Raw genomic sequence first — 23,920 nt, forward strand, 5'->3', positions numbered from 1 at the left:
ATTGGATAGACATTGTTTCTCCAATTAAAACTACTCATATAGAAATTTCTTCTATCAGCCTCAATCCATTTTTAACAAACATGACTCTAGCTTTCACATCATCATATAATTTTGAGTAAAAAATTTAATAGCTTAAATATTATTCTTTTTTAATATTTATAATTGATAATTGACAATGTTTAATTATGTTTTAACTTTTCAAATTAAAAGTAATTTTTTTGGTTAATTAATAAAATTATCACATGATATATAAACTTCACAGATAATATCATCCATATTAACAAACCACAAAAAAAAAAAAAAAAAAAAATCTCTAAGATTGTTTATTATTATTTTTTTAATGAATTGAGACAGTATTCAATTCGTCTATTATTAACAAGGCTAGTGTTAGGAGGAGGAAACTAAGAAGTAAGCAACGGCTGCTCATGAGCATTAATTTCATGATAAAAGTTAAATCATGTGATGCACGCGTCAATATAGGCTCGTATATAGAAATAAATGTTTTCCTTTTACTATAGGAAGATTTTTTGGCAGGTGTGTACACCAGTACGTAACACGTGTAAACAATATTCAAAAGGGACGAAACTAAAAAAATGTTGGCATATAATAAAATATTTAGGTGAGATAAATTATCCATGATTTCTAATTTAACTAAGATTTTAGGTTTAAATTTTTATTTTAAACTATTATATTGCTACATGAGCTATTACAAAATATGAGGCATACTTTGTCCTTGTAGGTTCAATGGTAAAAACTATTGAAAATGTATTTTGATTTGGTAAAAATCTTTCCTTTAGTTATGATAATAAGAAGAAGAAAGAATTAAGAGGTATATTTTAGTTTATGGTTTTTTTTTTTTTTTTTGGTTAATTGATAGAGTAATTCAACCTAAATTATGGTATGCGAAAATAAACTAGAATAAAAGTATAGCTTAAGAAATAAATTGAGAATCTATTACATAACGATATCCTTTGACCATCAACGAGGATTGGAGACAAGTTTCTTGCGAAAGGGATTCGAAAGCTGTTATTTAAAGCTTAAAACAACCGAAGCTGTAATTTTCTAGATTGGTCTGCAGAAAACTTTTGTCCTTGTATTTTACATCTTTGTCTTGCTTTTGATTCTATTTCCTTTGATTGGATTTGGAAGAGTGTTAATAGAGATGCCCGCCTTGTTTGCCAATGGCCTGGTCATCACCTTTTTGGTTTATAAAACCCCAATTTTAAGCAAAATATGTATATATATATATATATATATATATTGTTTGGCCACAACACAGAGGTCATCCTCTAAGGTTTTAATGGAGCCAAAAGTGGTGTCCATTCGACACTCCCTTCGGCTATTTCTCTCCTCCCTAAGATCCAGGAGCCAAAAACCGACAAATGACAACAATCTCATTACCAAGAAATGAATGAAGTGTGACGTTAATTATGCAAACAATAATATATAGCAATTCATATCCAAAATGTTGACAAATACAAGTAGCATGTACTTTTATATGAAAGTTATCTTCTATTACATACCAAAAATGATAAAGTCATTTCTTTTTATCTACAAAAGCTAAGATGCTTCAGCTATTGGAGTGGTGGCCAAGGATAACTGGGGAAATGCTCTGAAGATGTGGTACAAGAAAATTTCAAGCTCTAATGTTGCTCTTGCTCAATGTTATACTTAAGAGTGGGCTATTGATATGAAAGTTTCTCAAAATTGGAGGAAGTTGGTTCAAGTTGTGATTAATGCAGTATTATCAGCTAAGTATATCACCCACCATTAAAAATGTATTTTGGCGCTGCAGGATATTTACAAAAAGCTATCTAACTTTGGTTATTATAATATACAGCAAGTGCCAAGGATTTGCAATTCAATTGCTGATTTTTTGTGGTCTTTGGCTGATTCATATTCAAGAACATTGATTCAGCTTTATCCCTTTTGGCCTAAAATATGTCCTTTTGCTGTTATAAGAAGATGTGTATACCCGTTTTGTAATTTTAGTGCTGTCAGTTTTAGCAAAAAATAATACTAATAATAATAATAGTAATAATAATAATAAGAATAAGAATAAAGAGCAAGGAGTACAAACCCTTTTGTCCCTAGTATTGAAAAAAGTACGTGCTATATTTATTGAATATGTTTATTAAAGTTTAGAAATCAATTTTTTTTATTTTTTTTTGGGGAAAAAAGTTTAGAAATCAATTAACGTGACAATATTTTAATGGCTAATAATTTAATAAACTTAAATGCATTGATATCAACAAAGAATTTATTTACCAAGAACAAACTATTGGTCCAATGAGAGCCCATAAGAAAGTTAAATATGACGATCCAGAATGTTACTTGGTCACGGCCCATAAAGAGCACCAGGTCACCTGTGTCATTGTCCTCTAATGGGCTGGTTGCTAAAACATTACAGGGCCTAACGAATTATTGCTAGGCTGTAGTTAAGTAAGGGGCACGACCAGCCTTGCCCATTGCAAACAAAGTACATACAAACTGTTTGATTTTTCATTTTTTATTAAGGTGGTAATTTTAGTAATTATCTTATTTCTGTACATAAGAGTATCGGGTGGAATCACACGGGATGATGAGGGATTTTTAATAATTTGTAAATTAGATGATTCATTAAAAAAAAAAAAAATGTTTGATTTTATTTTGGTAAATACAAACTGTTTGGTTTAATGCACGCAAATATGATCTTCCGGGACAATGAAAGTGCTGACCATGATTAAACTATAATGTATGTGTGATCTTAGTCATATTTCCAATTGGACAATGTTGAGTCAGTGTCGATAAACAGGTAAATTTGTCTTATTTTTACAAAGTGGGAGAGTAAAATAAGGGTGTGTCCAATCTTTTCCAAGGTCTCCATCATGTTGCAGTACTTGCTCTTAAGAAGGGCTCCATTTTCTGCTTAAATTGGACCCATTTCATATTTTTACGCGCATGTCCAATAAAGAGGTTACACCTTCACATACATAACAACCCTTTTTATTTTGTTCCTCTCCATAATTCCCTCTTTCAATCTCTTCAATTTCTTCCATTGCAATTGATATTCCTACCTGCATAGCCACATATTTTCTGACATTTTCTATCACTTTCATTTCATGTCCTTACCTAATCCTTGCGCATGCATATGAGATTAATTTTCTATACATATACAAATTTATATCCGAATTGCCCATATCAAGAGCTATATCAGTTTGTATAGAAAAACATTTCTACATCTACTTTTGGCTACTTACTTTGTTAATGGCTAATACTGGAGACATGAAGCTAAAACATTTTGTTAATTACACATATAATATAGATAGGTGTAGGGTCTTGAAAGCAAGTAAACGGGCGTTAATTAGTTTTTGTTCAAAAGACAAACCTGCTTTAATGATTAGTTTGGAAAATACCATTTTCAATGGGTGACATGATAATATTGGTCATATCAATCAAATATGGAGTTTGTTAAGAATATAAAGTTAATACTAGGTATTTTGTGTGGATTAGTCATAATCATATAATTCACTTATAGGATTTATTTATACTAATAATAAGACTGACTTATTTACTAATTTTTATAGTAGGGGTTGTTGGACATACATTTTCTATAATATTTTAGTTGATTCATTGGACTGAAGGATTTATTCTCTCTTAAAGTCCAGTTCACTTATTTTTTATTTTATTATTTTTATTATTATGTTATTATATTATATATTAATATTATTATTTTTAATTATTAATATACATATGTATAAATTGGAGAACAAGCTATCAGTTAGTTAGTACTATACATACAATAGAAAGATTAAGACGTTAATGTTGTGTGTTTGATAAAAACCAAAAGAAGAAAGGTTAAAGAGAAGTGTGCTCATTAGACATTAATCTTGTATTTTATATTGCAGATTAAAAAGTTTAAAGGATCTGATAAATCAATTGCTGTATTTTAAAAGTTAGTAAATTTAATATATAAATATTTCTAATTGAAATACAGTATTTTGATTGTGTATAGATCCAAGGAGTATAGTGCTATAGTGTTGTTGTTTATTGATCTATATGTTTTGTATAATTAATTTGATTTAATTTGTGTATCAGCCCTAACAGTTAATACATGACTTACATCGACTCTCTATTTCTCCTCTAATATATAGGCTCACTTATTAACAAATGGCATAAATTGGGTCTTAGATGTATTCAATAATTACTTAACATGAATAAGAGCATCAAAATTCTAATACACGATCTTCCTGTCAGCAATTATATATGTTAACTTAGCATATATCTTACTGTCAACAACTAAGCTAATAAGAAGTCATGTGGATAAAATATATATTAACCTAACATATACATAGCAAGTTACTTTTAGAGTTCAATTTGATCCAAATTCAAACCCATCCATCTTTGTGCTCAATGTGCTTGAAAAAAATATGTAACCTAAACCGTTTACTGAAATTCTAACTCAAAAACTATATGATGATGAAAGTAGCTGGCTATTATAAACTTATAACCAATATGACTATGAGCAATATTCTATTATTCTTCAATACCTTTGTAGTTGTCTCATCTGGTCTTCTAATATTCCAGTGAGTTGGCATGCATTATATACTATATTATTAACTAGAAGAAGAATATAATATATATATATATATATATTTTCATATCCAAAAGTAGCAAGCTTGACATTAAAGGCAAATCCCATCACCACAAAAACCATTGTTTCAAAAGAGGGTTTACCCTATGGAAAGTACCGATTGAATGCTTTATTAGGATATGGCTTTTTTTCTGTTCATGTCCTCCAAGATTATCAGCTTTTTGCAGTGTGTTGAGGGCCATTGATATCATTTTTTGCTCCATCAACTATTGCAAAAGATTTAACATAAAGACGCTCTACATGATATCCATATGTTCAATCTCTGCCAACATTCCAGGATTCTAACTTAGTTGTTAGTTATGGTTATTGATCGTTTCTTCGAGCAATTTATTATTATTATTTTTTCCTTTATCTGGAACCAAAAGCTCGAATGACACAAACTGTTTACAAGAAGTAAAGGATGATGAAAAATTACCCCCCCCCAAAAAAAACAAAAAAAAAAAAACAAGAAAAAGAAAGAGAAAAGGATGATGAAGATCGGTCACATATTTTCCTTATCTCTAAACTAGCTAGAGCCAGAGAATATCAGGTACCACTTATTACCATAATTGGTTTGATGGATTCCTTGTGGCCTACAAGATCCTGTCCAACCACACTATATCTATCACAAACTGGAAACTTTTTTCTTTTTTTTTGGTAAATAACTGGAAACTTTTTTCTGTAGTATTGTTATTGCGAATTGTATTATATTATAAAATAAGCAAAAACTTTCCTTTCTTTCCTTGTGCCCACTATTTTTTTTTTATTTTTGAATTTTGAGGATGACGAGATGATTCATATGGGTCCATTTTGCAAGAAAGCCATTATTTCTCAGCACTTTTACATTGATTTTGTTAATATTGATTTAACACCAATTAAGCATTGCTTTAGCTATAATAATGTTGGGTTTAGGCCCAAGCCACATGAGGTTGTCGAGATTGATCACAGTTAAAATCATAAGTTACAGCGTTTATTGCCCATAAGAATTAACTTTCTTGTACTTTTTACAGTGACAGGTAGCATCAATTTTGTACGATGTAAATCAACTCTCTTGATATTTTTGGGTTTCGTGTTGAATGATCGCCAAGTCCTAGGTAGCCAGGTGTAAGTAAAATGTTCCCCTCTGTTTAGTTAATAATTATGTGTCTCACTGTCTTATTAGGTTATAATAACCAATCAAAGAAAAAGACATTCTTTTTTGCTTAAAAGAAAGAAAAAAGAGTTATTAGTAGCTAGGAATAGGAGTGGGGAATAGCTAATTAACTCTCATCCCAAACAATAGTTTGTCACAACAAACTGCCTACTAATGTGGATTAATCAAAAACCACTAATCATTAATCATGGTTAGTAACATTGTTGTTCACGAAGTTTGCCATTAAAACTTCAAACCAACTTGATTTTGACATCTAACCAACTTATATTCTCTTTATCGTAAGAACTTAATTAATAATTGTATATTCAATTTTAATCGATGTTAATTTAATTTTGTTTTATCAATATTTTGAAAACAGTATTCCATGAAATAAGATATTTAACAAAGTAAAAACTTTTAACAAATATCATTGTTTATATATGTCCGTAAGTAAAAGTTTATATATATCTGTAGGTTTTTACTTGATTATATTTAGGGTTAAATGCATTTACTATCCTTTATATGATCAATTTATGTTTATATAAATATATATAGGCATGTATTTGATATCCTTTAAATTTCAAAATGTTACAAATTAATAACAAAACTGTGAAATAAGATGGAACTTTAACGGTTTAAATACATTTTTTTAACCTAAATTTTAATTCTTTTTTTTTTGTTTAATAATTGATGAGTTTTTGGATTATATGGGATGGATTAATGATCATAAAATAAAAAGAAAATGAAAAAAATAAATTTAAGGTTAAAAATGACTAAACCAGTAGGTTTCCATTAACATTAATTGGTTTTATGACCATTAATATGCATGTAACTTTTGGAACTTAAAGGTTCAGCATCTGGTGTACTGAAATCCATCATATATCTCAAATTTATATAATATATATATATATATATATATATATATATATATATATATATATGTGTGTGTGTGTGTGTGTGTGTGTGTGTGTGTGTGTATCAAATGAAAAAATGAAAAAATTCTAGAGACCCCAATATGAACTTTAGCCAAAGGTAGTAAAGTGCATTTAAACTTTATATTTATCAGAAAAATGTCTTAATTTACATCTTTTTTTCTTTTATTTATTTTGTTCAAAGTAGTATGAATTATTTTTCCGAAGCTAGCTTTTCATATAATTATCGTGTAATAGTTTTAGGAGACTAGGGAAATAAACTTCTATTTGCATAATTTAGGGTTGAAGAAAGGAAAAGTTGATTTAGAATATGTCACCGTCTAATACATGATCATGGGTACTACCAGCTACATATAGGGACGGTGATTACCATATGTGACTTTTTCATGTTCATGACATTTTGTTTTTTTTGGCTGAGATTTATGTTGATCATGATATGATCAGTTTAATTATACCATACATACATGAATATATACATACAAACATACATTACTGTCGGTCGAACCAAATTAATTAATTAATCCATCCATTGGATACCCCTTTTATATAATTTGAAAATAAATATAAACCATCCATAAAGTTGGTCTGACTGTTCAACAAAAAAGGTCAATTAGGTATTCTGAATAACCCTCATCAACATCCAAAATGGTGAAAACAGATCTCCATGATCTCTCTCTATATATACATACACTTTCATGGATCATATATATATAATACACACAAGGGTTCTCCTTCATTACACTCCTTGACTGCAATTACTTGACAAACAGATTCTGAAACCAATTGATTAAGCAGCTAAAGTAGCCATGAGTAGAGGTGGAAGCTATGGTGGAGGGCAGAGCTCATTGGGCTACCTTTTTGGGTCAGATGAGAAACCAAGTGCACCGCCATCTTTGCCGAAAATCGAGCCTCCATATGGAATTGAAACCAGCATAGATAAGCCTCCGGAGAGTGGTTCTTCTTCTTCTGGCAAACAAAAAGCTTCCAACAACTATCAGCGAGCTCAAGGCCAAAATTTGGGCAACTTTGTTACTGTAAGTTCATATATACTACTTGGATGTGTTTTTAGTAATTTGCACCTTATTATATATGATCTTTAACCAAATATAATTAATAGTACTATATGTTAATTTGTAATACTTGATCAGGATCGTCCATCAACAAAAGTTAAATCAGTTCCAGGAGGAGATTCATCGCTTGGATACTTGTTTGGTGATAAGTGATATGCCTTTTTTTTTTTTTTTTTCCGATCTCCCAATCTGAACACTCAAATTAAGCATAGTTGGCTGTGTTATGTTATCTAAACCTGAAGAAATAAGGACATATTTTTGTGTGGATTAGGGAAGAAATGTTTAATAAGGGATTCAGGGTTCCCACCTATATGTATTTATGAATATATACGTATATGGTGGATTTGTAATGGTCTTTCTGGCATTATATGGTGTTTGTGCTAATTAAGTTTGTCTTAGCTAGATTGATTATATAATAAAAAATGGATTTTTATGATCATTGTATGATTTTATTCCAGTTATCTCTGTGGTACGTTTTTTTCCATCTGGTTTAGCTTTCAATATATAACCAAAATTTTGGAAAGTCATATAAACTTTACAGTTTCCAGCATTAGTTTGGAGGATACCTTTCTTATCATTAATATAAATATTGAAACGCTACTTCTCTTAATTTCTGCATTTTTTTTCTTTATTAATTTCTGTTTCTGTGTGTCGTTTGTGTGGAACTGTCTCTAGAGATCACAATAAGAATTAAACTATAGTTGCTCATTGTTTGGTTATCTAAATGCCTTTATATATATACAAAAATAAGGATTAATGAGGCAAGTTTTTATGTTATTATAGTTTTAGTATTAAATTATTAACTGAAGTGGTATCCTTAATATTGGATATATTAATAAGTTTTCATCTTATGTTGAAAATATATTTTCAATAGAATATTACTCTCTTTCTATGTATTTATGCATTTGTTTTACAATTTTCAATTGATTATTATGGTTTGTTTTCATGTCCATATATATATATTTTTTCCTTTTATTTTCTTTAACCATTTCAAATCCAGTGTTCAAAATCATAAACTAAGTATACTAGAGGATAATATATGTACATATCTATTCATATTTTTATTTTTCTTCTATAGATTCTCTTTTTCTTCCTTGTTCATATATAAAAAAGTACCGTATAGAAATACAAAATTTGTAGACCACACCAGATTAAAAGGACTATTTGGACTAATATTTAAAAAAAAGAGATGATTCCATGTATTGCTTATAAGTACAGCTTAACTATGGAGTGTACTTGTTCTTATCCAAATAGCCTTTAAAAATTTGTTATCTGTAACGAAAGCTAATTATACAAAGATTATTATCTGTTGGGACTTAATAGAATCGATTATAAAAGTTTGAAAATTAAGTTAAATGAATAAACAAAACTTCTTATGTAAAGAAATTTAATGTTTAAATTAAAGCACAGCACATCAACATTGATCTTTGCTACTATAGACTATACATATGATACATAATTTATGCAAATTACATATTGTTTGTTCTAGTCTGGAACTTTTTGTTAAATGCATGCATGTTTACAATTAATGCTTATAAATTGAAGTTTGGGCAATTAAGCCTTTTTCATGTGTGAAATATATAGATGTAAGAAGTGGTTTTTTACTTGCCGATACAGTTCTTCTTAATCTTAGAAAAACGTTAACTATATAAGCTGATTCGCTCTCTTCAATGATGAAGAAGTCCATATAAAGCAGTGAAAGTAATAAGGTCTGTTCAATTATATATATGTATAGAAGTTAGTTCTTAGAACCTATATATATTAGTGCTTGATTAAGTTGTTTCATTTGTTGCAAGTTTGCTTTTTTGCTAGGATGACCTAGAAAAGCAACAAAATTTTCACTGCCTTAATTAATCTTTGTTTCCCTATTTTATATGACCGTTTATTTTTAAAAGATTTTTTTAATTGGAAACAGTCTTTATCTTTGAAGCCGTTGCCAAAGAAGTTTTTTCTTCCCCTTTGTGGTATTTAATTAAGGGAAATTTTTAAACAAATCAAACAAAAAAAAAAAAAGTATGATAAAAAAACCGAGGACCTACTTATGGCAAATTATCCTCTACTCTAGGGTACATTTTCTCATTCTTAATTGCTTATATATATATATATATATATATATATATAGAGTATACACATATACATAACCATTTTCTTGTCAACCCCATAATATTAAATTAAGATCTCTTATTGTAATTTTTTGGGATATATTATTTAATTGGATTAAACCTATCTTCTAAAATTAAAACTTTAAAGAAATTGATATGATAGGTATTCTTTAGCAATATTATTATATGACTATATCTCTCTTATAAATATATATAGAGTTAGCTCAGGCCCCATATTAATTTGTTTCGTATGGAGGTCAACCATATATATAATCAGCTAATCAGGGACAAAGAAATTTTATTTATCTCATGACTTGAATTATATTCTTAGGTTTAGTCAAATGATAAAATTATTGAAAATACATATTCATGTTTAAAGTTTAAATTTTGATCTAAGTAAAATTTCCTCAACCCTAAATATAATGACTTTAATATTGCTTCAAAAACATCATGACTCAAATTAATTACGTGGTGCTACTTTTATATACTTTTATATACATAGCATATACCTTGGCTAGTATCGATCAAGTTACCGATATATAATACGAAATATTAATTGGTACTTAAGGTTTTTGACTTAATTCCTAATTTGGCCAAACAATTAATAACAATTTGGTCTATGTGGCTGCTTTTTTTTTTTTTTTCTTTTTTTCATTATTTAAAAAATTGTGTATGTGAATTATAAAATTCTATAAGTCACAAGTTATAGAAATACAATTAACCCTTTATACTTTTTATCTAACAAACTATGTAAAACCATGAAAAACATTTGTGAGGACTAGAAAGAAGTTATAAGAAGGGTAATTGAAATTAAAATAATAATAATAATAAACACAAAATTCCTCAACAAATGTTTGCATTTGTGTGTGTTTGTTCTATTCAAGCAACCTCATTGCCGTTATACCAAACAATTATGAAGTGACATGTAAATCATTTTTAACTTTTTTTTTTTTTTGGGGTGCATTTTTTTCACTTATTTTATATACAAATAATGCATTTATAAGCTTAACAAGATGGTAAACTCTTTTCATGTATGCGTGTGGGAAGTTTTCGATTGTGGAAACCTATGCATATGCCATAAAAACATGCGGTATTTTGGGTTTATTCTCGGACCTCTCCGAGACTGTCAGTTGGAGCTTTACACTCATTAAGCCCAATTTGGATTTTTGAAGCGTTTTTTTTTTTTTTTTTTGGGCTAGGCTTGGGGTTTATCCAACTTCATCAAATACTAAAAAAAATATATTAAAAAAATATGTTTTGATACTTTAGAAACATTGCTATATTTGATTAGAAGAGCTACTCTTTTTTAAAAACACTTTAAAACCGATACCAAATAATATAAAAAAATGTATTAGTGCTTGATCCATTGGATCATTATGTTTAATTAGGTAGGCCAAAAATAAATCCAAACACATGTAACGTTAAGCATTAAGCATGAGATACGATCAAATGATTTTGATTGGACAATCAAAATCATTCACTTTCATATTTATAAAGTTAGATTCCAAATATCAAATGGCAAAAAATTATTATAAATCATATATATATATATGCATGAGATGGGTAAAGCCCAAATTTCAAATCTGATTGATATGAAACCCATTCATCAGACGTCAATACGCTTAACACAGCTGGACCAATAAAGAAGGCAGTAGTAGGGGATTATGACCCATTAACTTCATGTCTGCAAATCCCATTAACTACCCAAGTGGGGGATTCGTGGAAATGCACTAACAAACATATTCATCTTAATTAAATTAATGTCATTTTCTCAAAAATAATAATACCACCGCTAATTTCATATATCTCTATCTCTTGTTGGCTACCTAAAAGCTGCAATTTTCTGTGGCAAGTTTCACAACCTGTACAATATAAGTGATGGTTTTGTTTTGTTTTGTATTTGTATTATTATAATAATTATTGTTTTTGGCTTATAAGTGGAAAGAAAAACAAAAGAGTAGAATGAATATTATTGTTGTGAAATAAATTGTTAATGCATAGCCCGTGACAGAGAGAGAAAATTTGGTCACGGGTGGCAAAATGGCTTGCAAGTTCTGACAAGCTACATTGAAAATGTGGCCCCTCTTTTCCCCATTTTAACATTCCACAATCTCAATCAAACCAAATCCACTTCTCAACCTTAGGTTTTTGGTTTCTTTAGTGTATCCATTAGCCCAACTCACATATTTTTATCTTTCCCAAAAAAAATAATAATAATAATAATCACATATTTTTATTTAATTTTTGTTTTTTAAATTTTATTTTATTTATTTATTATTATTATTTTTTTATGGTGTGTGTTTTATGGAACACAAGCATTCCCTACTGTCCATTTCCACTGGCTGATCAGTCTCTGACTGCCCCCAAAGAGGCCTCAACTTTTTTGCTAAAAAAAAAAAAAAAAAAATGAAAAAAGACCTCAACTTTATTGCTTCCATTTTGTTCTTTTTTATTTATTACCAATCACCAAAAGTTGTCAACATTCTCAGATTGTCCCATACAAAATATATATATTGCAGAGAATATTTAGATCACTTCTTCATGGTGAGGATATCTTAGTTTTATTCATTTCAACAACAATAATAAACAAGTTTGAATGATATTGCAAATTTCAATTAAATCTATAAAACCAGGATTAAGAAGGTTATGTAAATCATATATGTAATGTAATAATTTATTTAATAAGTTCAAATTCCGATTAAGGATAGCCTATAGAACATTGGAGAAAAAAAAACTTTTTTAAATGCATCAAAGATATGTAGATATTAACTGATCATTGTGATTTAATATTTCAATGAAAGTAACAGAAAACAAAAATTTTGGGATCATCCGAAATTGAGGAGAGAATCAAGGCGGCTTCTCTCCAACAATAAACAGAAAAAAGAGAAAAAAAAAAAAAAATAGTGTACTAGACCTACCTTTACTAGTCCTACCTTCAAAATTTGACTAACAATTTAAACCTTGCATGTGCCCTCCTATGGAATTGCTTACTCTCAAACAATTTTCCTCATCAGGGCTTTTAACAAAATTTTGGGAAAATATAATATTTTTTTTTCCTTTTTGGAAAAAAAAAAAAAAGTTGGTAAGGAAAAATAGAATATCTTTATCAATTGGGCAACATAAGAGAGACAGAGAAGATGAAACCCACCATGTGGAAATGCTTACTTTGAAGCGCACTTTGTATTTTTATTGGTCACCTTTACAAATGGTAAACATATCTTCTTCTTTCCCATTTGGCCTCCATTGTTTACACCTAGTTTTAGAATGCAGTTGGACTTCCTTTCCATATACACCTAATTTTTTGTTTTTGTGTAAATTCAAGATTGCCGTTAGCTATCAAATCCCTCCACACTGTAGCATATCATTCTTTTTTCTTTTTTAATATATATATATATATATATATATATTTTTTTTTTTTTGTTTTCACCGAAAGTGCATATTGAAAAGGTCAAGGCTGACTTAATCCCAGCGGCGCTTGACGATGTTCAAAATAAAATATGGTTGAGAGCTGAGACATATATTCCAACTACCCTGGTTGGGCAAATTACTGAAGACCAAAATAGAAAATGAAGTCTGTGTAAATTAAAAGTGCTTTAGATTGTCACAAGGTCAAAAACTTCTACCCACAAGGACAAACAGATCATGACTTTTCATATATTGCACAATTCATCCCCCCAAAAAAAAAAAAAAAAAAAAAAAAGGACTTTCATATATTCCATGTAACCTTTTTTTTTTTTTTTTTTTTTTAATCCCAAGCAATCAAAATGTTGTTTTTAAGAAAATGGGTGTAGACTGTAAATCAGAGCTAATTATTTTTTCTTAAATCATTAAAAAAAAAAGTGGTTAATTGTTCAAAATAAATAAGTAAATAAACCGATGATAGTACAGTACCCAAAACTCAAAGCTATATGTATATATATAGTTGATCATCTTTCCTGCCGAACAGAAGATTTCCTCCCTCTTTCTCTCCAAACTCCTCAGGTAACTTCCTCTTCCATTTTTAATCTCTCCTATCCTCTCAACTCCATTAGAGGACTCTTATCACACCATTTATACCCCATTGATCTTCAATCTATTTTTTTTTTTCTACTAGTAAAAAAGATAGATTTTTGACATCTTTTCTTTCTTGGGTTTTGTCATTCTTTATTTATTGATTTATTTTTTCTTGATTAATTCAGTTTTACATGAAAATTCCTTATTTTGATCCATTTTTCTAGGGAAAATTACTAAACTCACCCATTTCATCTTTCTTCCATATAAGAATCAATCAATTCCTTCATTTCAAAAAAAAAAAAAAAAAAAAAACTGCTTTCACTCTCTTTCTCTCTGACTCTGTTTTTATACTTTTAACTCCAGGTAGATATATAATAGTAGAGATGGTAGTAGAAGTGCTAGCGATAGTTGTGTTGCTCATAAGCGCAAACGGAGCAGAAAGCAGAAAAGCCAAATTTGGGAACCACTTTGAATACTCCGCCATAAGTTGCAGAGCACATGGAGCATCTTTGACAGATTTTGGAGGAGTTGGTGATGGAACTACTTCTAACACGAAGGCTTTTAAGACAGCGATCGATCATCTAAGCCAGTTTTCATCATTTGGTGGGTCTGAGCTATTTGTTCCTCCTGGAAAATGGTTGACTGGCAGTTTCAATCTCACCAGCCATTTCACTCTTTATCTCCATAAAAATGCTGTCCTCCTTGCTTCTCAGGTTACTAAAAAAGCCTCACAAATTACTTTTACCCCTTTCTCATGAATATTATAGAATGACAAATTATAACTCTGCTACACTATGCATCAATCCTGCATCATTAAAAAAAAAATAAATAAATAAAAAATTGCATTATCAATCCATGGTTGATAATAATTTTGTAAATTAAATTTATTATCTATTGCATTTTTTGGCAAAATTTTAATGAACTAATAATGTATATATATATATATGTTTTTTAGAAAAAATCGTTTTAAGAATTTTATAGTAGTATGTTTGTAATTGCACTGAAAACTATGAAATATGCTTTTGTTGTTTTTTGTTTTTGTTTTTGGTGAAATTGAAACTTGCTTTTGTTTTCTAGGCCAAGTCATGTGAGAAAAAAACTCTAAATAAATGGGTCTATTCAGATTTGTTTTTCTGCTTTGGAAAGTGGCAATTAGAGAAGTCTTTTTTTATTTATTTTTTTATTGTTTTGATAATGCAACTAAAGAAGTGAGATGGAAATGTTGAATAGTTCATTCTTGTGATGGGTCCCACTTTTTGTTTTAATGTGATATTAACCATCTCGTGAATATAGATCTGTCCGAACGTGTAAAGTTCAGTTTTGAGTGTGACTATCAGGATTCTAGATCTATAGGAGGAAAAACCTTATTATTACTTTTTTATTTTTATCAATATTATTTATTATTATTCAATATGTATTTGCATAGCTAATACAGGAGAATTCTACATGTAAATGATCCACATACGGATCGTATTCAAAATTGATATTTTTTGAATAAAAACATAAAATTTTAATATGTACAATGTACAACAAAATCGATATTTTCGTTCAAAAAATATCAATTTTTAATACATTTACATGCAGATCATATGCACTACAGAAAAAATCCAATGTGATAAACTATATATATTCATAATTAAATATTTAATAACTATTTTGAAAAATCTATATATTTTATTTTGATATTATTTATTATTGTTCGTAAAAGTAATACCATGGCCATAAAATAATGGTTCTTGAAAAAAATCAGAGAACCATCCTTTAAGGAACAATTCTATGTTTTTAAACGAAAAAAATTGTTCCGAAGTATATGGCCAAATATGTGTGCTTTTACTGCATTTTAGTATACCATTTTCTATGGCATTTTTGGCTGGAGATCCTTTTCTATCAGTAGTTCGTCACTCCTTCTTAGGAATAGAGTCCGATTTAGCTTGAAATGATCAAGGAGATTGATATTGTAAATAAAACCTTAAGCAACCAATAAAATCATGTGGAATTTCTATACTGAATTCATAATTTGAACAGAATAAGATGAATTCTGACAGGTGTAGTTCAACTTCTTGTATTTCAGTAAGCTTCCTAGTATTGATGATTATGCTCTAAAGAACTTTGCTTATTCCATGAAAATGATTTTTTTTTTTTTTTTTGGATAAACATGAAAATGAGCTAATGTGTGCTAGAATCATACATTATGCGTATTTATTTCTTCCAGCAAATTCACTATTTTTGCAGGATGAGAATGAATGGCCATTGATTGACCCACTACCATCATATGGTCGAGGAAGGGACACAGAAGGTGGAAGATTCAGCAGTCTTATATTTGGAACCAATCTCACCGATGTTGTAATAACAGGTAAACTAATTGCGAAAATTTCAATTGAACTTGAACCAAATATTATAGAGAAAAGTTACTAAAAGTTATGATACATAAACATATGAAATTGCTCTGCACTTAGGGGACAATGGCACCATTGATGGGCAAGGTGAAGTATGGTGGCAAAAATTCCACAAGGGAGAGCTTAATTATACCAGGCCATACCTGATCGAAATCATGTTCTCCGATAGAGTTCAAATATCTAATCTCACTTTGATGAATTCTCCATCATGGAATGTCCATCCTGTTTACAGCAGGTTTTACTACTTACCAATTCCATTTTGTTCTGTGGTGCATTTACTGCTTAGAGACTTTTCTCAGTGAGAATGGATGGAATTTGACCTTTTTTTTTTTTTTTTAATTCCAAAATGAAATGCAGCAATGTTATTGTTCAAAGCCTCACTATCTTAGCTCCTGTAACATCTCCAAACACTGATGGGATCAACCCTGGTAAGCATTGTTTATATATATATATATATATATACATTTACTGCTTTTCAGAGCTCAACATGTTTCAACTTCTTAGCATTGAAAGCCATACACACAATTCTTCTGTTATAATGCCTTGTTTTCTGTTTATGTTATCTTGTATAGATTCTTGCACGAATACCAGGATCGAAGATTGTTACATCGTCTCTGGAGATGACTGTGTAGCTGTGAAGAGTGGTTGGGATGAGTATGGTATTGCTTTTGGAATGCCAACCAAGCAGCTTGTGATCAGAAGGCTCACCTGCATTTCTCCGTTTAGTGCTGTGATTGCACTGGGAAGTGAGATGTCCGGTGGGATTCAGGATGTGAGGGCAGAGGACATTGTTGCCATTGATTCAGAATCAGGAGTCAGGATCAAAACTGCTATAGGAAGAGGAGGTTTTGTGAAAGATATATATGTAAGAGGGATGACCATGAAGACCATGAAATGGGCATTTTGGATGACAGGAAATTACGGTTCTCATGCAGATAATAACTTCGATCCTAATGCGCTCCCAGTGATCCAGAACATAAATTATCGTGATATGGTTGCTGAGAATGTAACAATGGCAGCTAGATTAGAGGGAATTCCTGGTGATCCATTTACCGGCATTTGCATTTCTAATGTCACTATTGAACTAGCCAAGAACGCAAAGAAAGTGCCATGGAATTGTACTGATATTGCTGGGATTTCAAGTGCAGCGACTCCTAAGCCTTGTCATCTCCTTCCAGATCAAGGTCCAGAGAAGATAGCAGCTTGTGATTTTCCAGAGGATAAACCGCCTATTGATGATGTTGAAGTCCAGTCTTGCTCTTTCAGGAGGAAATATATATAACAAATATGTTTGTAAAACCACAAGTTCTAGAAAACCAAGAAAAAATTGTCAATGAAAAATGACAATGAACCGTTTGGTGAGACATGGAACACTTTTTGGGCACCCACTTTCTTTCTTTTTCTTCTGTTATTTTTAAGGAAAAATATGGCTTTCTGTGAAGTCCAGCCGCACCAACCCACAACCTCACCAACCGCACCAACCACAGCCACCATTGTTGACAGCCACCATTGTTGACATGCTGCACCGATCAACAATTGTGGGCTAAGTTGTTGAAGATTGTGGCCATGCTTGCCTATAAATAGGCTCCTTCCCGTTCCATGAAAATAAAGCCAAGAGAGCAAGAGAAAACTCCAAGAGAGAGAGTTGTTTAAGTTCCAGAGAGAACTTGAGAGAAGAGTGAGCAATTCCAGAGAGAATTGGAGAGTGAAGAGAGAGGTTCCAAGAGAGAATCCTCCATGAGAGAAGTTTTTATTTTTGTATTCTATTTTTAAGAGATTAATAGAATTCTTTTATTTTCTTCTCATATTTCTTCTCTAAAGTGGTCAGAGAACCACAACAAGTGGTATCAGAGCCCCAGATCGAGAGCTTGGGTTCAAAATTTGAAGAAACAGAGCCATTGTTCTTCAAGTTGGTGTTTCGGAAAGTTGCTCAAATAATTAATTTGACAATCCCAGGTGAAAGTACCCGACGAGAGGAGAACAACGAAGTTCGCCGGAGAGAAAACGGACCTCCCACGCGCCCGCACGCGCCGCCTGAAATTTTTCTGCAACTGTTCACGCGCCCACGCGCCGCACGCGCCGTCTGGAGGTTGAAGACGACCACGTCATCAGCCACGTCAGCAGCCACGTCAGCACACCTGCCACGTCATCTGCCACACCAGCCGACACGTCATCTGCCACGTGTCGCCACGTCATCTGCCACGTGGTGCCACGTCAGCACCATCTGCCACGTCAGCAATATTTTCTGAAATTACGGAACAGCCCCTGAAGTTTCGGAAATTACGGAACAGCCCTGAATTATTGGAAATTACAGAGTGACCCCTGTAGTTTTCTGAAATTACGGTGAAGCCCCTGAACTATTGGAAATTACAGATTGACCCCTGAAGTTTCTGTATTTGCAGGTTGACCCAGAAATTTTGTGAAATTACAGTTTTGCCCCAAAATTTCTGGTAATTATATTTTGACCCCGGAAGAGTCAAGTCCACCATTTTCGGCCGTTCCGGACGCAACGGTTAACTCCGTTTTGCCAAATTCAGCTCCAATTTTGGTCAAGCCATAATGTCAATGGAAGAATCATCTTCGGGAGCTATGGTTAAGCTCACTGCCACAAATTATACACTTTGGAGACCTCGGATGGAAGATCTCCTCAATTGTAAGGATCTGTTTGATCCTATAGAAGCTAAAGGCGAAAACCCCGATCCCAGCAAAGTAGCAGAATTGAAGAAATTAAACAAGAAAACGATCGGTCAGATCAGGCAATGGATCGACCACAGTGTCTTCCATCATGTAGCGAAGGAAACGGATGCATATGCCCTCTGGACAAAATTGGAGGACATGTACCAGGCCAAGACTGCTCGGAACAAAGCCCTGTTGCTTAAGCGATTGGTACATCTAACATTACAGAGTGGAACTTCTGTAGCCGAGCATACCAGTGAGTTCCAGAGCTTGGTAAATCAACTATCTGCTGTGGATTACCAACTAGGGGATGAGGATCAGGCCCTCCTACTTCTAAGCTCTCTTCCAGACAGTTGGGAGACATTGGTAGTCTCTCTCAGCAATTCGGCCCCGAATGGCAAACTTACTCTGTCTATGGTTAAGGATGCCCTATTTAATGAAGAGGCCAGGAGAAAGGACATTGGCATGGATCAGTCACATGCCCTCGTCACAGAGAGAGGAAGACAGCAAAGAGGTGGTCGAGATAGGGGGAGAGGCAGGAGCAAGAGCAGAGGCAGATCTACAGACGGTAGAAAATCATCGTATAAGTGCTATCATTGTGGCCTGGAGGGTCACATGAAGAAGAACTGCAGAAAGTTGTTGAGAGAGCAGAGACTCCAAGGTAATCAGCCGAAGAAGGATGGAGAGACACTAGTCACTTGTACAGGAGAAGTGGCGCTCTGCTCCACCGAAGAAGAGACATGCCTTCATATATCAACCCAAGATGTTGAGTGGGTAGTCGATACTGCAGCATCCTACCATGTCACTCCACACAGAGATTTCTTTAAAACGTACAAAGCAGGAGACTTTGGTACGGTAAAGATGGGAAATTCCAGTTTCGCAAAGATTATGGGAACTGGTGATATTCAGATAAAAACGAATGTTGGTTGTACAATCATTTTGAAGGATGTCCGTCATGTTCCAGATCTTCGGCTTAATCTACTTTCGGGAGTAGCTTTAGACAAGCAAGGCTATGACAACTACTTCAGCAAAGGCACATGGAAAATGACGAAAGGTGCCATAGTTGTCGCCCGAGGACATATTTGTGGAACGTTGTACAAGACTCATGTGAAGATATGTGCAGACAGCCTCAATATTGCAGAAGGAGAGGCGTCTCAAAATCTGTGGCACCAGAGACTCGGTCACATGAGTGAAAAAGGATTGTCCACTTTGGCAAGGAAGAAGCTTATCACTGTTTGCAAGGATGCTGCGCTAGATCCTTGTAATCACTGCTTGTTTGGTAAGCAACATAGAGTCTCCTTCAGTTCCTCTGCATTGAGAAGATCAGAGTTGCTTAGTCTGGTGCACTCTGATGTTTGTGGTCCCATGGAGGTGGAATCATTAGGTGGCAACAAGTATTTCCTGACCTTCATTGATGATGCTTCACGGAAGGTGTGGGTATATTTCTTGAAGACAAAGGACCAGGTATTGGATTACTTCAAACTGTTTCATACCATGGTAGAGCGTGAAACAGGAAAGAAGCTGAAATGTCTCCGCTCAGATAATGGAGGCGAGTATACTTCCAAGGAGTTCGATGCCTACTGCAGAAGACACGGCATTCGACATGAGAAGACGGTCCCTCGTACCCCACAACATAATGGAATAGCCGAAAGAATGAACCGAACCATTATGGAAAAGGTCAGAAGTATGCTCAGTATGGCTAAGCTGCCAAAGCCATTCTGGGGAGAAGCTGTTCGTGCCGCCCGCTATTTAATCAACAGATCACCGTCAGTACCGTTGAATTTTGAAATTCCGGAGAAAGTGTGGTCGGGTAAGATTCCCTCCTACTCTCATTTAAGAGTGTTTGGTTGTATAGCTTATGTACATGTATCCAAGGAGCTCAGACAGAAGCTCGATGCAAGATCTACTCCATGCATCTTTATAGGATATGGAGACGAAGAATTCGGATACAGGTTTTGGGACCCGAAAACCAAGAAGGTTATTAGAAGCAGGGATGTAGTATTCCATGAAAACCAGAAAATGGAAGACATTGCAAAGCCCAGAATGTCTCCTAATTGTAGTTCTAGTGCCGAGAATTTTTGTCCTAATCCAGCACCAGCACAAATAGCCACAGAGGATAATGAGGTGCATGAAGATATACCAGAAGCAGACCAGGAGGAAGAAGGGGATAATGAGCAGGGGGAGACTCAATCCTCTCAAGCAGCTGCAGGGCCATCACAGCGGTCAGATGATGGTACACCTCCTGAAACCAGTGGTTTACAAGTTCGGAGATCTGAGCGAGGCCGAATTCCATCAAAGAGATTTCCAGAATCTGAGTATATTCTGCTTACTGAAGAAGGGGAGCCAGAGAGTTTCCAGGAAGCTGTTTCTCATCAAGAGAAGGAAAAGTGGCTGCAAGCAATGCAAGATGAGATGGAATCCTTGCAGAAAAATCATACTTATGAGTTGGTTGAGCTTCCAACAGGAAAGAAGGCACTAAAGAATAAATGGGTGTTCAAGCTCAAGAAAGATGGCAGCGGAAGGGTGGTGAAACACAAAGCCCGATTGGTGGTCAAAGGATTTCTTCAGAAGAAAGGAATTGACTTTGATGAGATTTTTTCACCAGTGGTAAAAATGACTTCAATTCGAGTCATTTTTGGTTTAGTAGCAAGTCTAAACCTAGAGCTTGAACAGATGGATGTGAAGACAGCATTTCTTCACGGTGATTTACATGAAGAAATCTACATGGAGCAGCCAGAAGGATTTGAGGTTTCAGGGAAAGAAAACCTCGTATGCAAGCTAAAGAAGAGCTTGTATGGCCTCAAGCAAGCACCAAGACAATGGTACAAGAAGTTTGACTCGTTTATGGTAAGTCAAGGTTATAAAAGGACTGCAGCAGACCAGTGTGTTTATATTCAAAAATTTTCAGGTGGAAACTTCATTGCACTTTTGCTATATGTGGACGACATGTTGATCGTTGGACAAGATGCAATGAAGATTAGTCAGCTGAAGAAAGAATTGTCTAAGTCTTTTGATATGAAAGACTTAGGATCAGCTCAACAAATTTTGGGAATGCAAATAATCTGAGACAGGAAGAATAGAAGGTTATGGCTATCTCAAGAGAAGTATGTTGAACGGGTGATAAAGAGATTCAACATGGATAAAGCCAAACCGGTCAGCATTCCACTTGCAAATCATTTTAAGTTGAGTAAGAGAATGTGCCCCTCATCCAAAGAAGAGATAGAGGAGATGGTTTCAGTACCATATTCTTCAGCGGTAGGAAGTCTGATGTATGCAATGGTGTGTACCAGACCAGACATTGCTCATGCAGTAGGTGTTGTGAGCAGATTTCTTTCAAATCCTGGAAAGAAACACTGGGAAGCAGTCAAATGGATTCTCAGGTATCTTAAAGGTACATCGAAGCTGTGCTTGTGCTACGGGGGAGGTGATCCAATCTTAGAAGGCTATACAGATACAGATATGGCCGGAGACCCTGATAATAGAAAGTCTACATCAGGTTATCTCTACACTTTTGCAGGGGGAGCTGTGTCATGGCAGTCAAGATTGCAGAAGTGTGTTGCTTTATCCACTACTGAAGCAGAGTACATTGCCGCAGCGGAAGCGGGTAAGGAAATGTTGTGGTTAAAGCGTTTTCTCACAGAATTGGGCATCAAGCAAGAAGACTACAAGATACATTGTGATAACCAAAGTGCCATGGATTTGAGCAAAAACTCAATGTATCATTCCCGTACAAAGCACATTGACATCCGCTATCATTGGATACGCGAAGTAATAGATCAACAGTTGCTGAAACTGATGAAGATCCACACAAAAGAGAATCCAGCAGATATGCTAACAAAAGTTGTTGCTCAAGAGAAGCTGAAGCTATGCAGAGACATAGCTGGAATAGATGGCAGATGACCATCAGTTTTAAATGCGGCTGGAGGGGGAGAATTGTGAAGTCCAGCCGCACCAACCCACAACCTCACCAACCGCACCAACCACAGCCACCATTGTTGACAGCCACCATTGTTGACATGCTGCACCGATCAACAATTGTGGGCTAAGTTGTTGAAGATTGTGGCCATGCTTGCCTATAAATAGGCTCCTTCCCGTTCCATGAAAATAAAGCCAAGAGAGCAAGAGAAAACTCCAAGAGAGAGAGTTGTTTAAGTTCCAGAGAGAACTTGAGAGAAGAGTGAGCAATTCCAGAGAGAATTGGAGAGTGAAGAGAGAGGTTCCAAGAGAGAATCCTCCATGAGAGAAGTTTTTATTTTTGTATTCTATTTTTAAGAGATTAATAGAATTCTTTTATTTTCTTCTCATATTTCTTCTCTAAAGTGGTCAGAGAACCACAACACTTTCAAGCTCCAGATTTGAGGAAAGTTTTCCTCAGTTGTTTAAGACAACCATAAACGGGGCCAGATAAGTTACGAGGTTTTGGCACTTTAAGCATAAACTAAGGATGGGCATGAATTGGATTAGTTTAGTTTTGGACTAAAATATAATCCAGTGCATACTTATTGATTTTTTTAATATGCAATTCAAATCAAATTATTAAAACGTTAAATTCAAACTAAACCAAATAATTTATGATTGGTTTGGTTGATCAATCTTACTAATTTATAAATATATAATACAAATATAAAATATAAATAATAAATTATAATTATATAAACATAAAATACAATTAAAATAATACAACATAGTCTACAATGGAAAATAAAGAAAAAAATATAGCAAATGATACACATCATGCATTTATCAAGTAGCAAGCATTAATATCATCATCTCACTCCTACAAAATCAAATTAAAATTATTAGAACAAATAATATAAAATAATACATTCATCTAAATTCATTCACTCAAAAATCGATTTGGGATTTGGGGATATAAAAAAATATATATATTAAAAATTGATATATAAAAATGAAAAACAAAGTTAAAAATTAATATATAAAAATGAAAAAAATAAAAAATATATAATTTTTTAATTATATAATATATTATTTGGATTGTATTGAATT

The 23,920-nt window shown here is 33.0% G+C and overlaps 2 protein-coding genes across 2 annotated transcripts; both read left to right on the forward strand.

Moving 5' to 3' along the window:
- Positions 1-7,261: 7,261 nt before the first annotated feature.
- LOC107430198 (protein SPIRAL1-like 5) lies at positions 7,262-8,185 on the forward strand. Its single transcript, XM_016041007.4, has 2 exons — positions 7,262-7,710; positions 7,825-8,185. The coding sequence occupies exons 1-2, from the start codon at positions 7,483-7,485 to the stop codon at positions 7,897-7,899; spliced, it is 303 nt and encodes a 100-aa protein (XP_015896493.1). The 5' UTR covers positions 7,262-7,482; the 3' UTR covers positions 7,900-8,185.
- Positions 8,186-13,666: 5,481 nt separating this feature from the next.
- Positions 13,667-17,601, forward strand: LOC107430164 (probable polygalacturonase). The gene is made up of 6 exons (XM_048463472.2): positions 13,667-13,829; positions 14,205-14,554; positions 16,074-16,194; positions 16,298-16,472; positions 16,595-16,665; positions 16,810-17,601. The coding sequence occupies exons 2-6, from the start codon at positions 14,225-14,227 to the stop codon at positions 17,517-17,519; spliced, it is 1,407 nt and encodes a 468-aa protein (XP_048319429.2). The 5' UTR covers positions 13,667-13,829; positions 14,205-14,224; the 3' UTR covers positions 17,520-17,601.
- Positions 17,602-23,920: the final 6,319 nt, after the last annotated feature.

Source organism: Ziziphus jujuba, chromosome 6, assembly GCF_031755915.1.
Source record: "Ziziphus jujuba cultivar Dongzao chromosome 6, ASM3175591v1".
Classification (NCBI taxonomy): domain Eukaryota; kingdom Viridiplantae; phylum Streptophyta; class Magnoliopsida; order Rosales; family Rhamnaceae; genus Ziziphus; species Ziziphus jujuba.

Bases quoted from the DNA above. Each gene is read 5' to 3' on its own strand.
- LOC107430198 (XM_016041007.4), top strand. From the start codon at position 7,483: ATGAGTAGAGGTGGAAGCTATGGTGGAGGGCAGAGCTCATTGGGCTAC. The intron at 7,711-7,824 runs GTAAGTTCATAT...ATACTTGATCAG, and splicing joins ATTTGGGCAACTTTGTTACT to GATCGTCCATCAACAAAAGT.
- LOC107430164 (XM_048463472.2), top strand. From the start codon at position 14,225: ATGGTAGTAGAAGTGCTAGCGATAGTTGTGTTGCTCATAAGCGCAAAC. The intron at 16,195-16,297 runs GTAAACTAATTG...CTCTGCACTTAG, and splicing joins CACCGATGTTGTAATAACAG to GGGACAATGGCACCATTGAT. The intron at 16,473-16,594 runs GTTTTACTACTT...AATGAAATGCAG, and splicing joins GTCCATCCTGTTTACAGCAG to CAATGTTATTGTTCAAAGCC.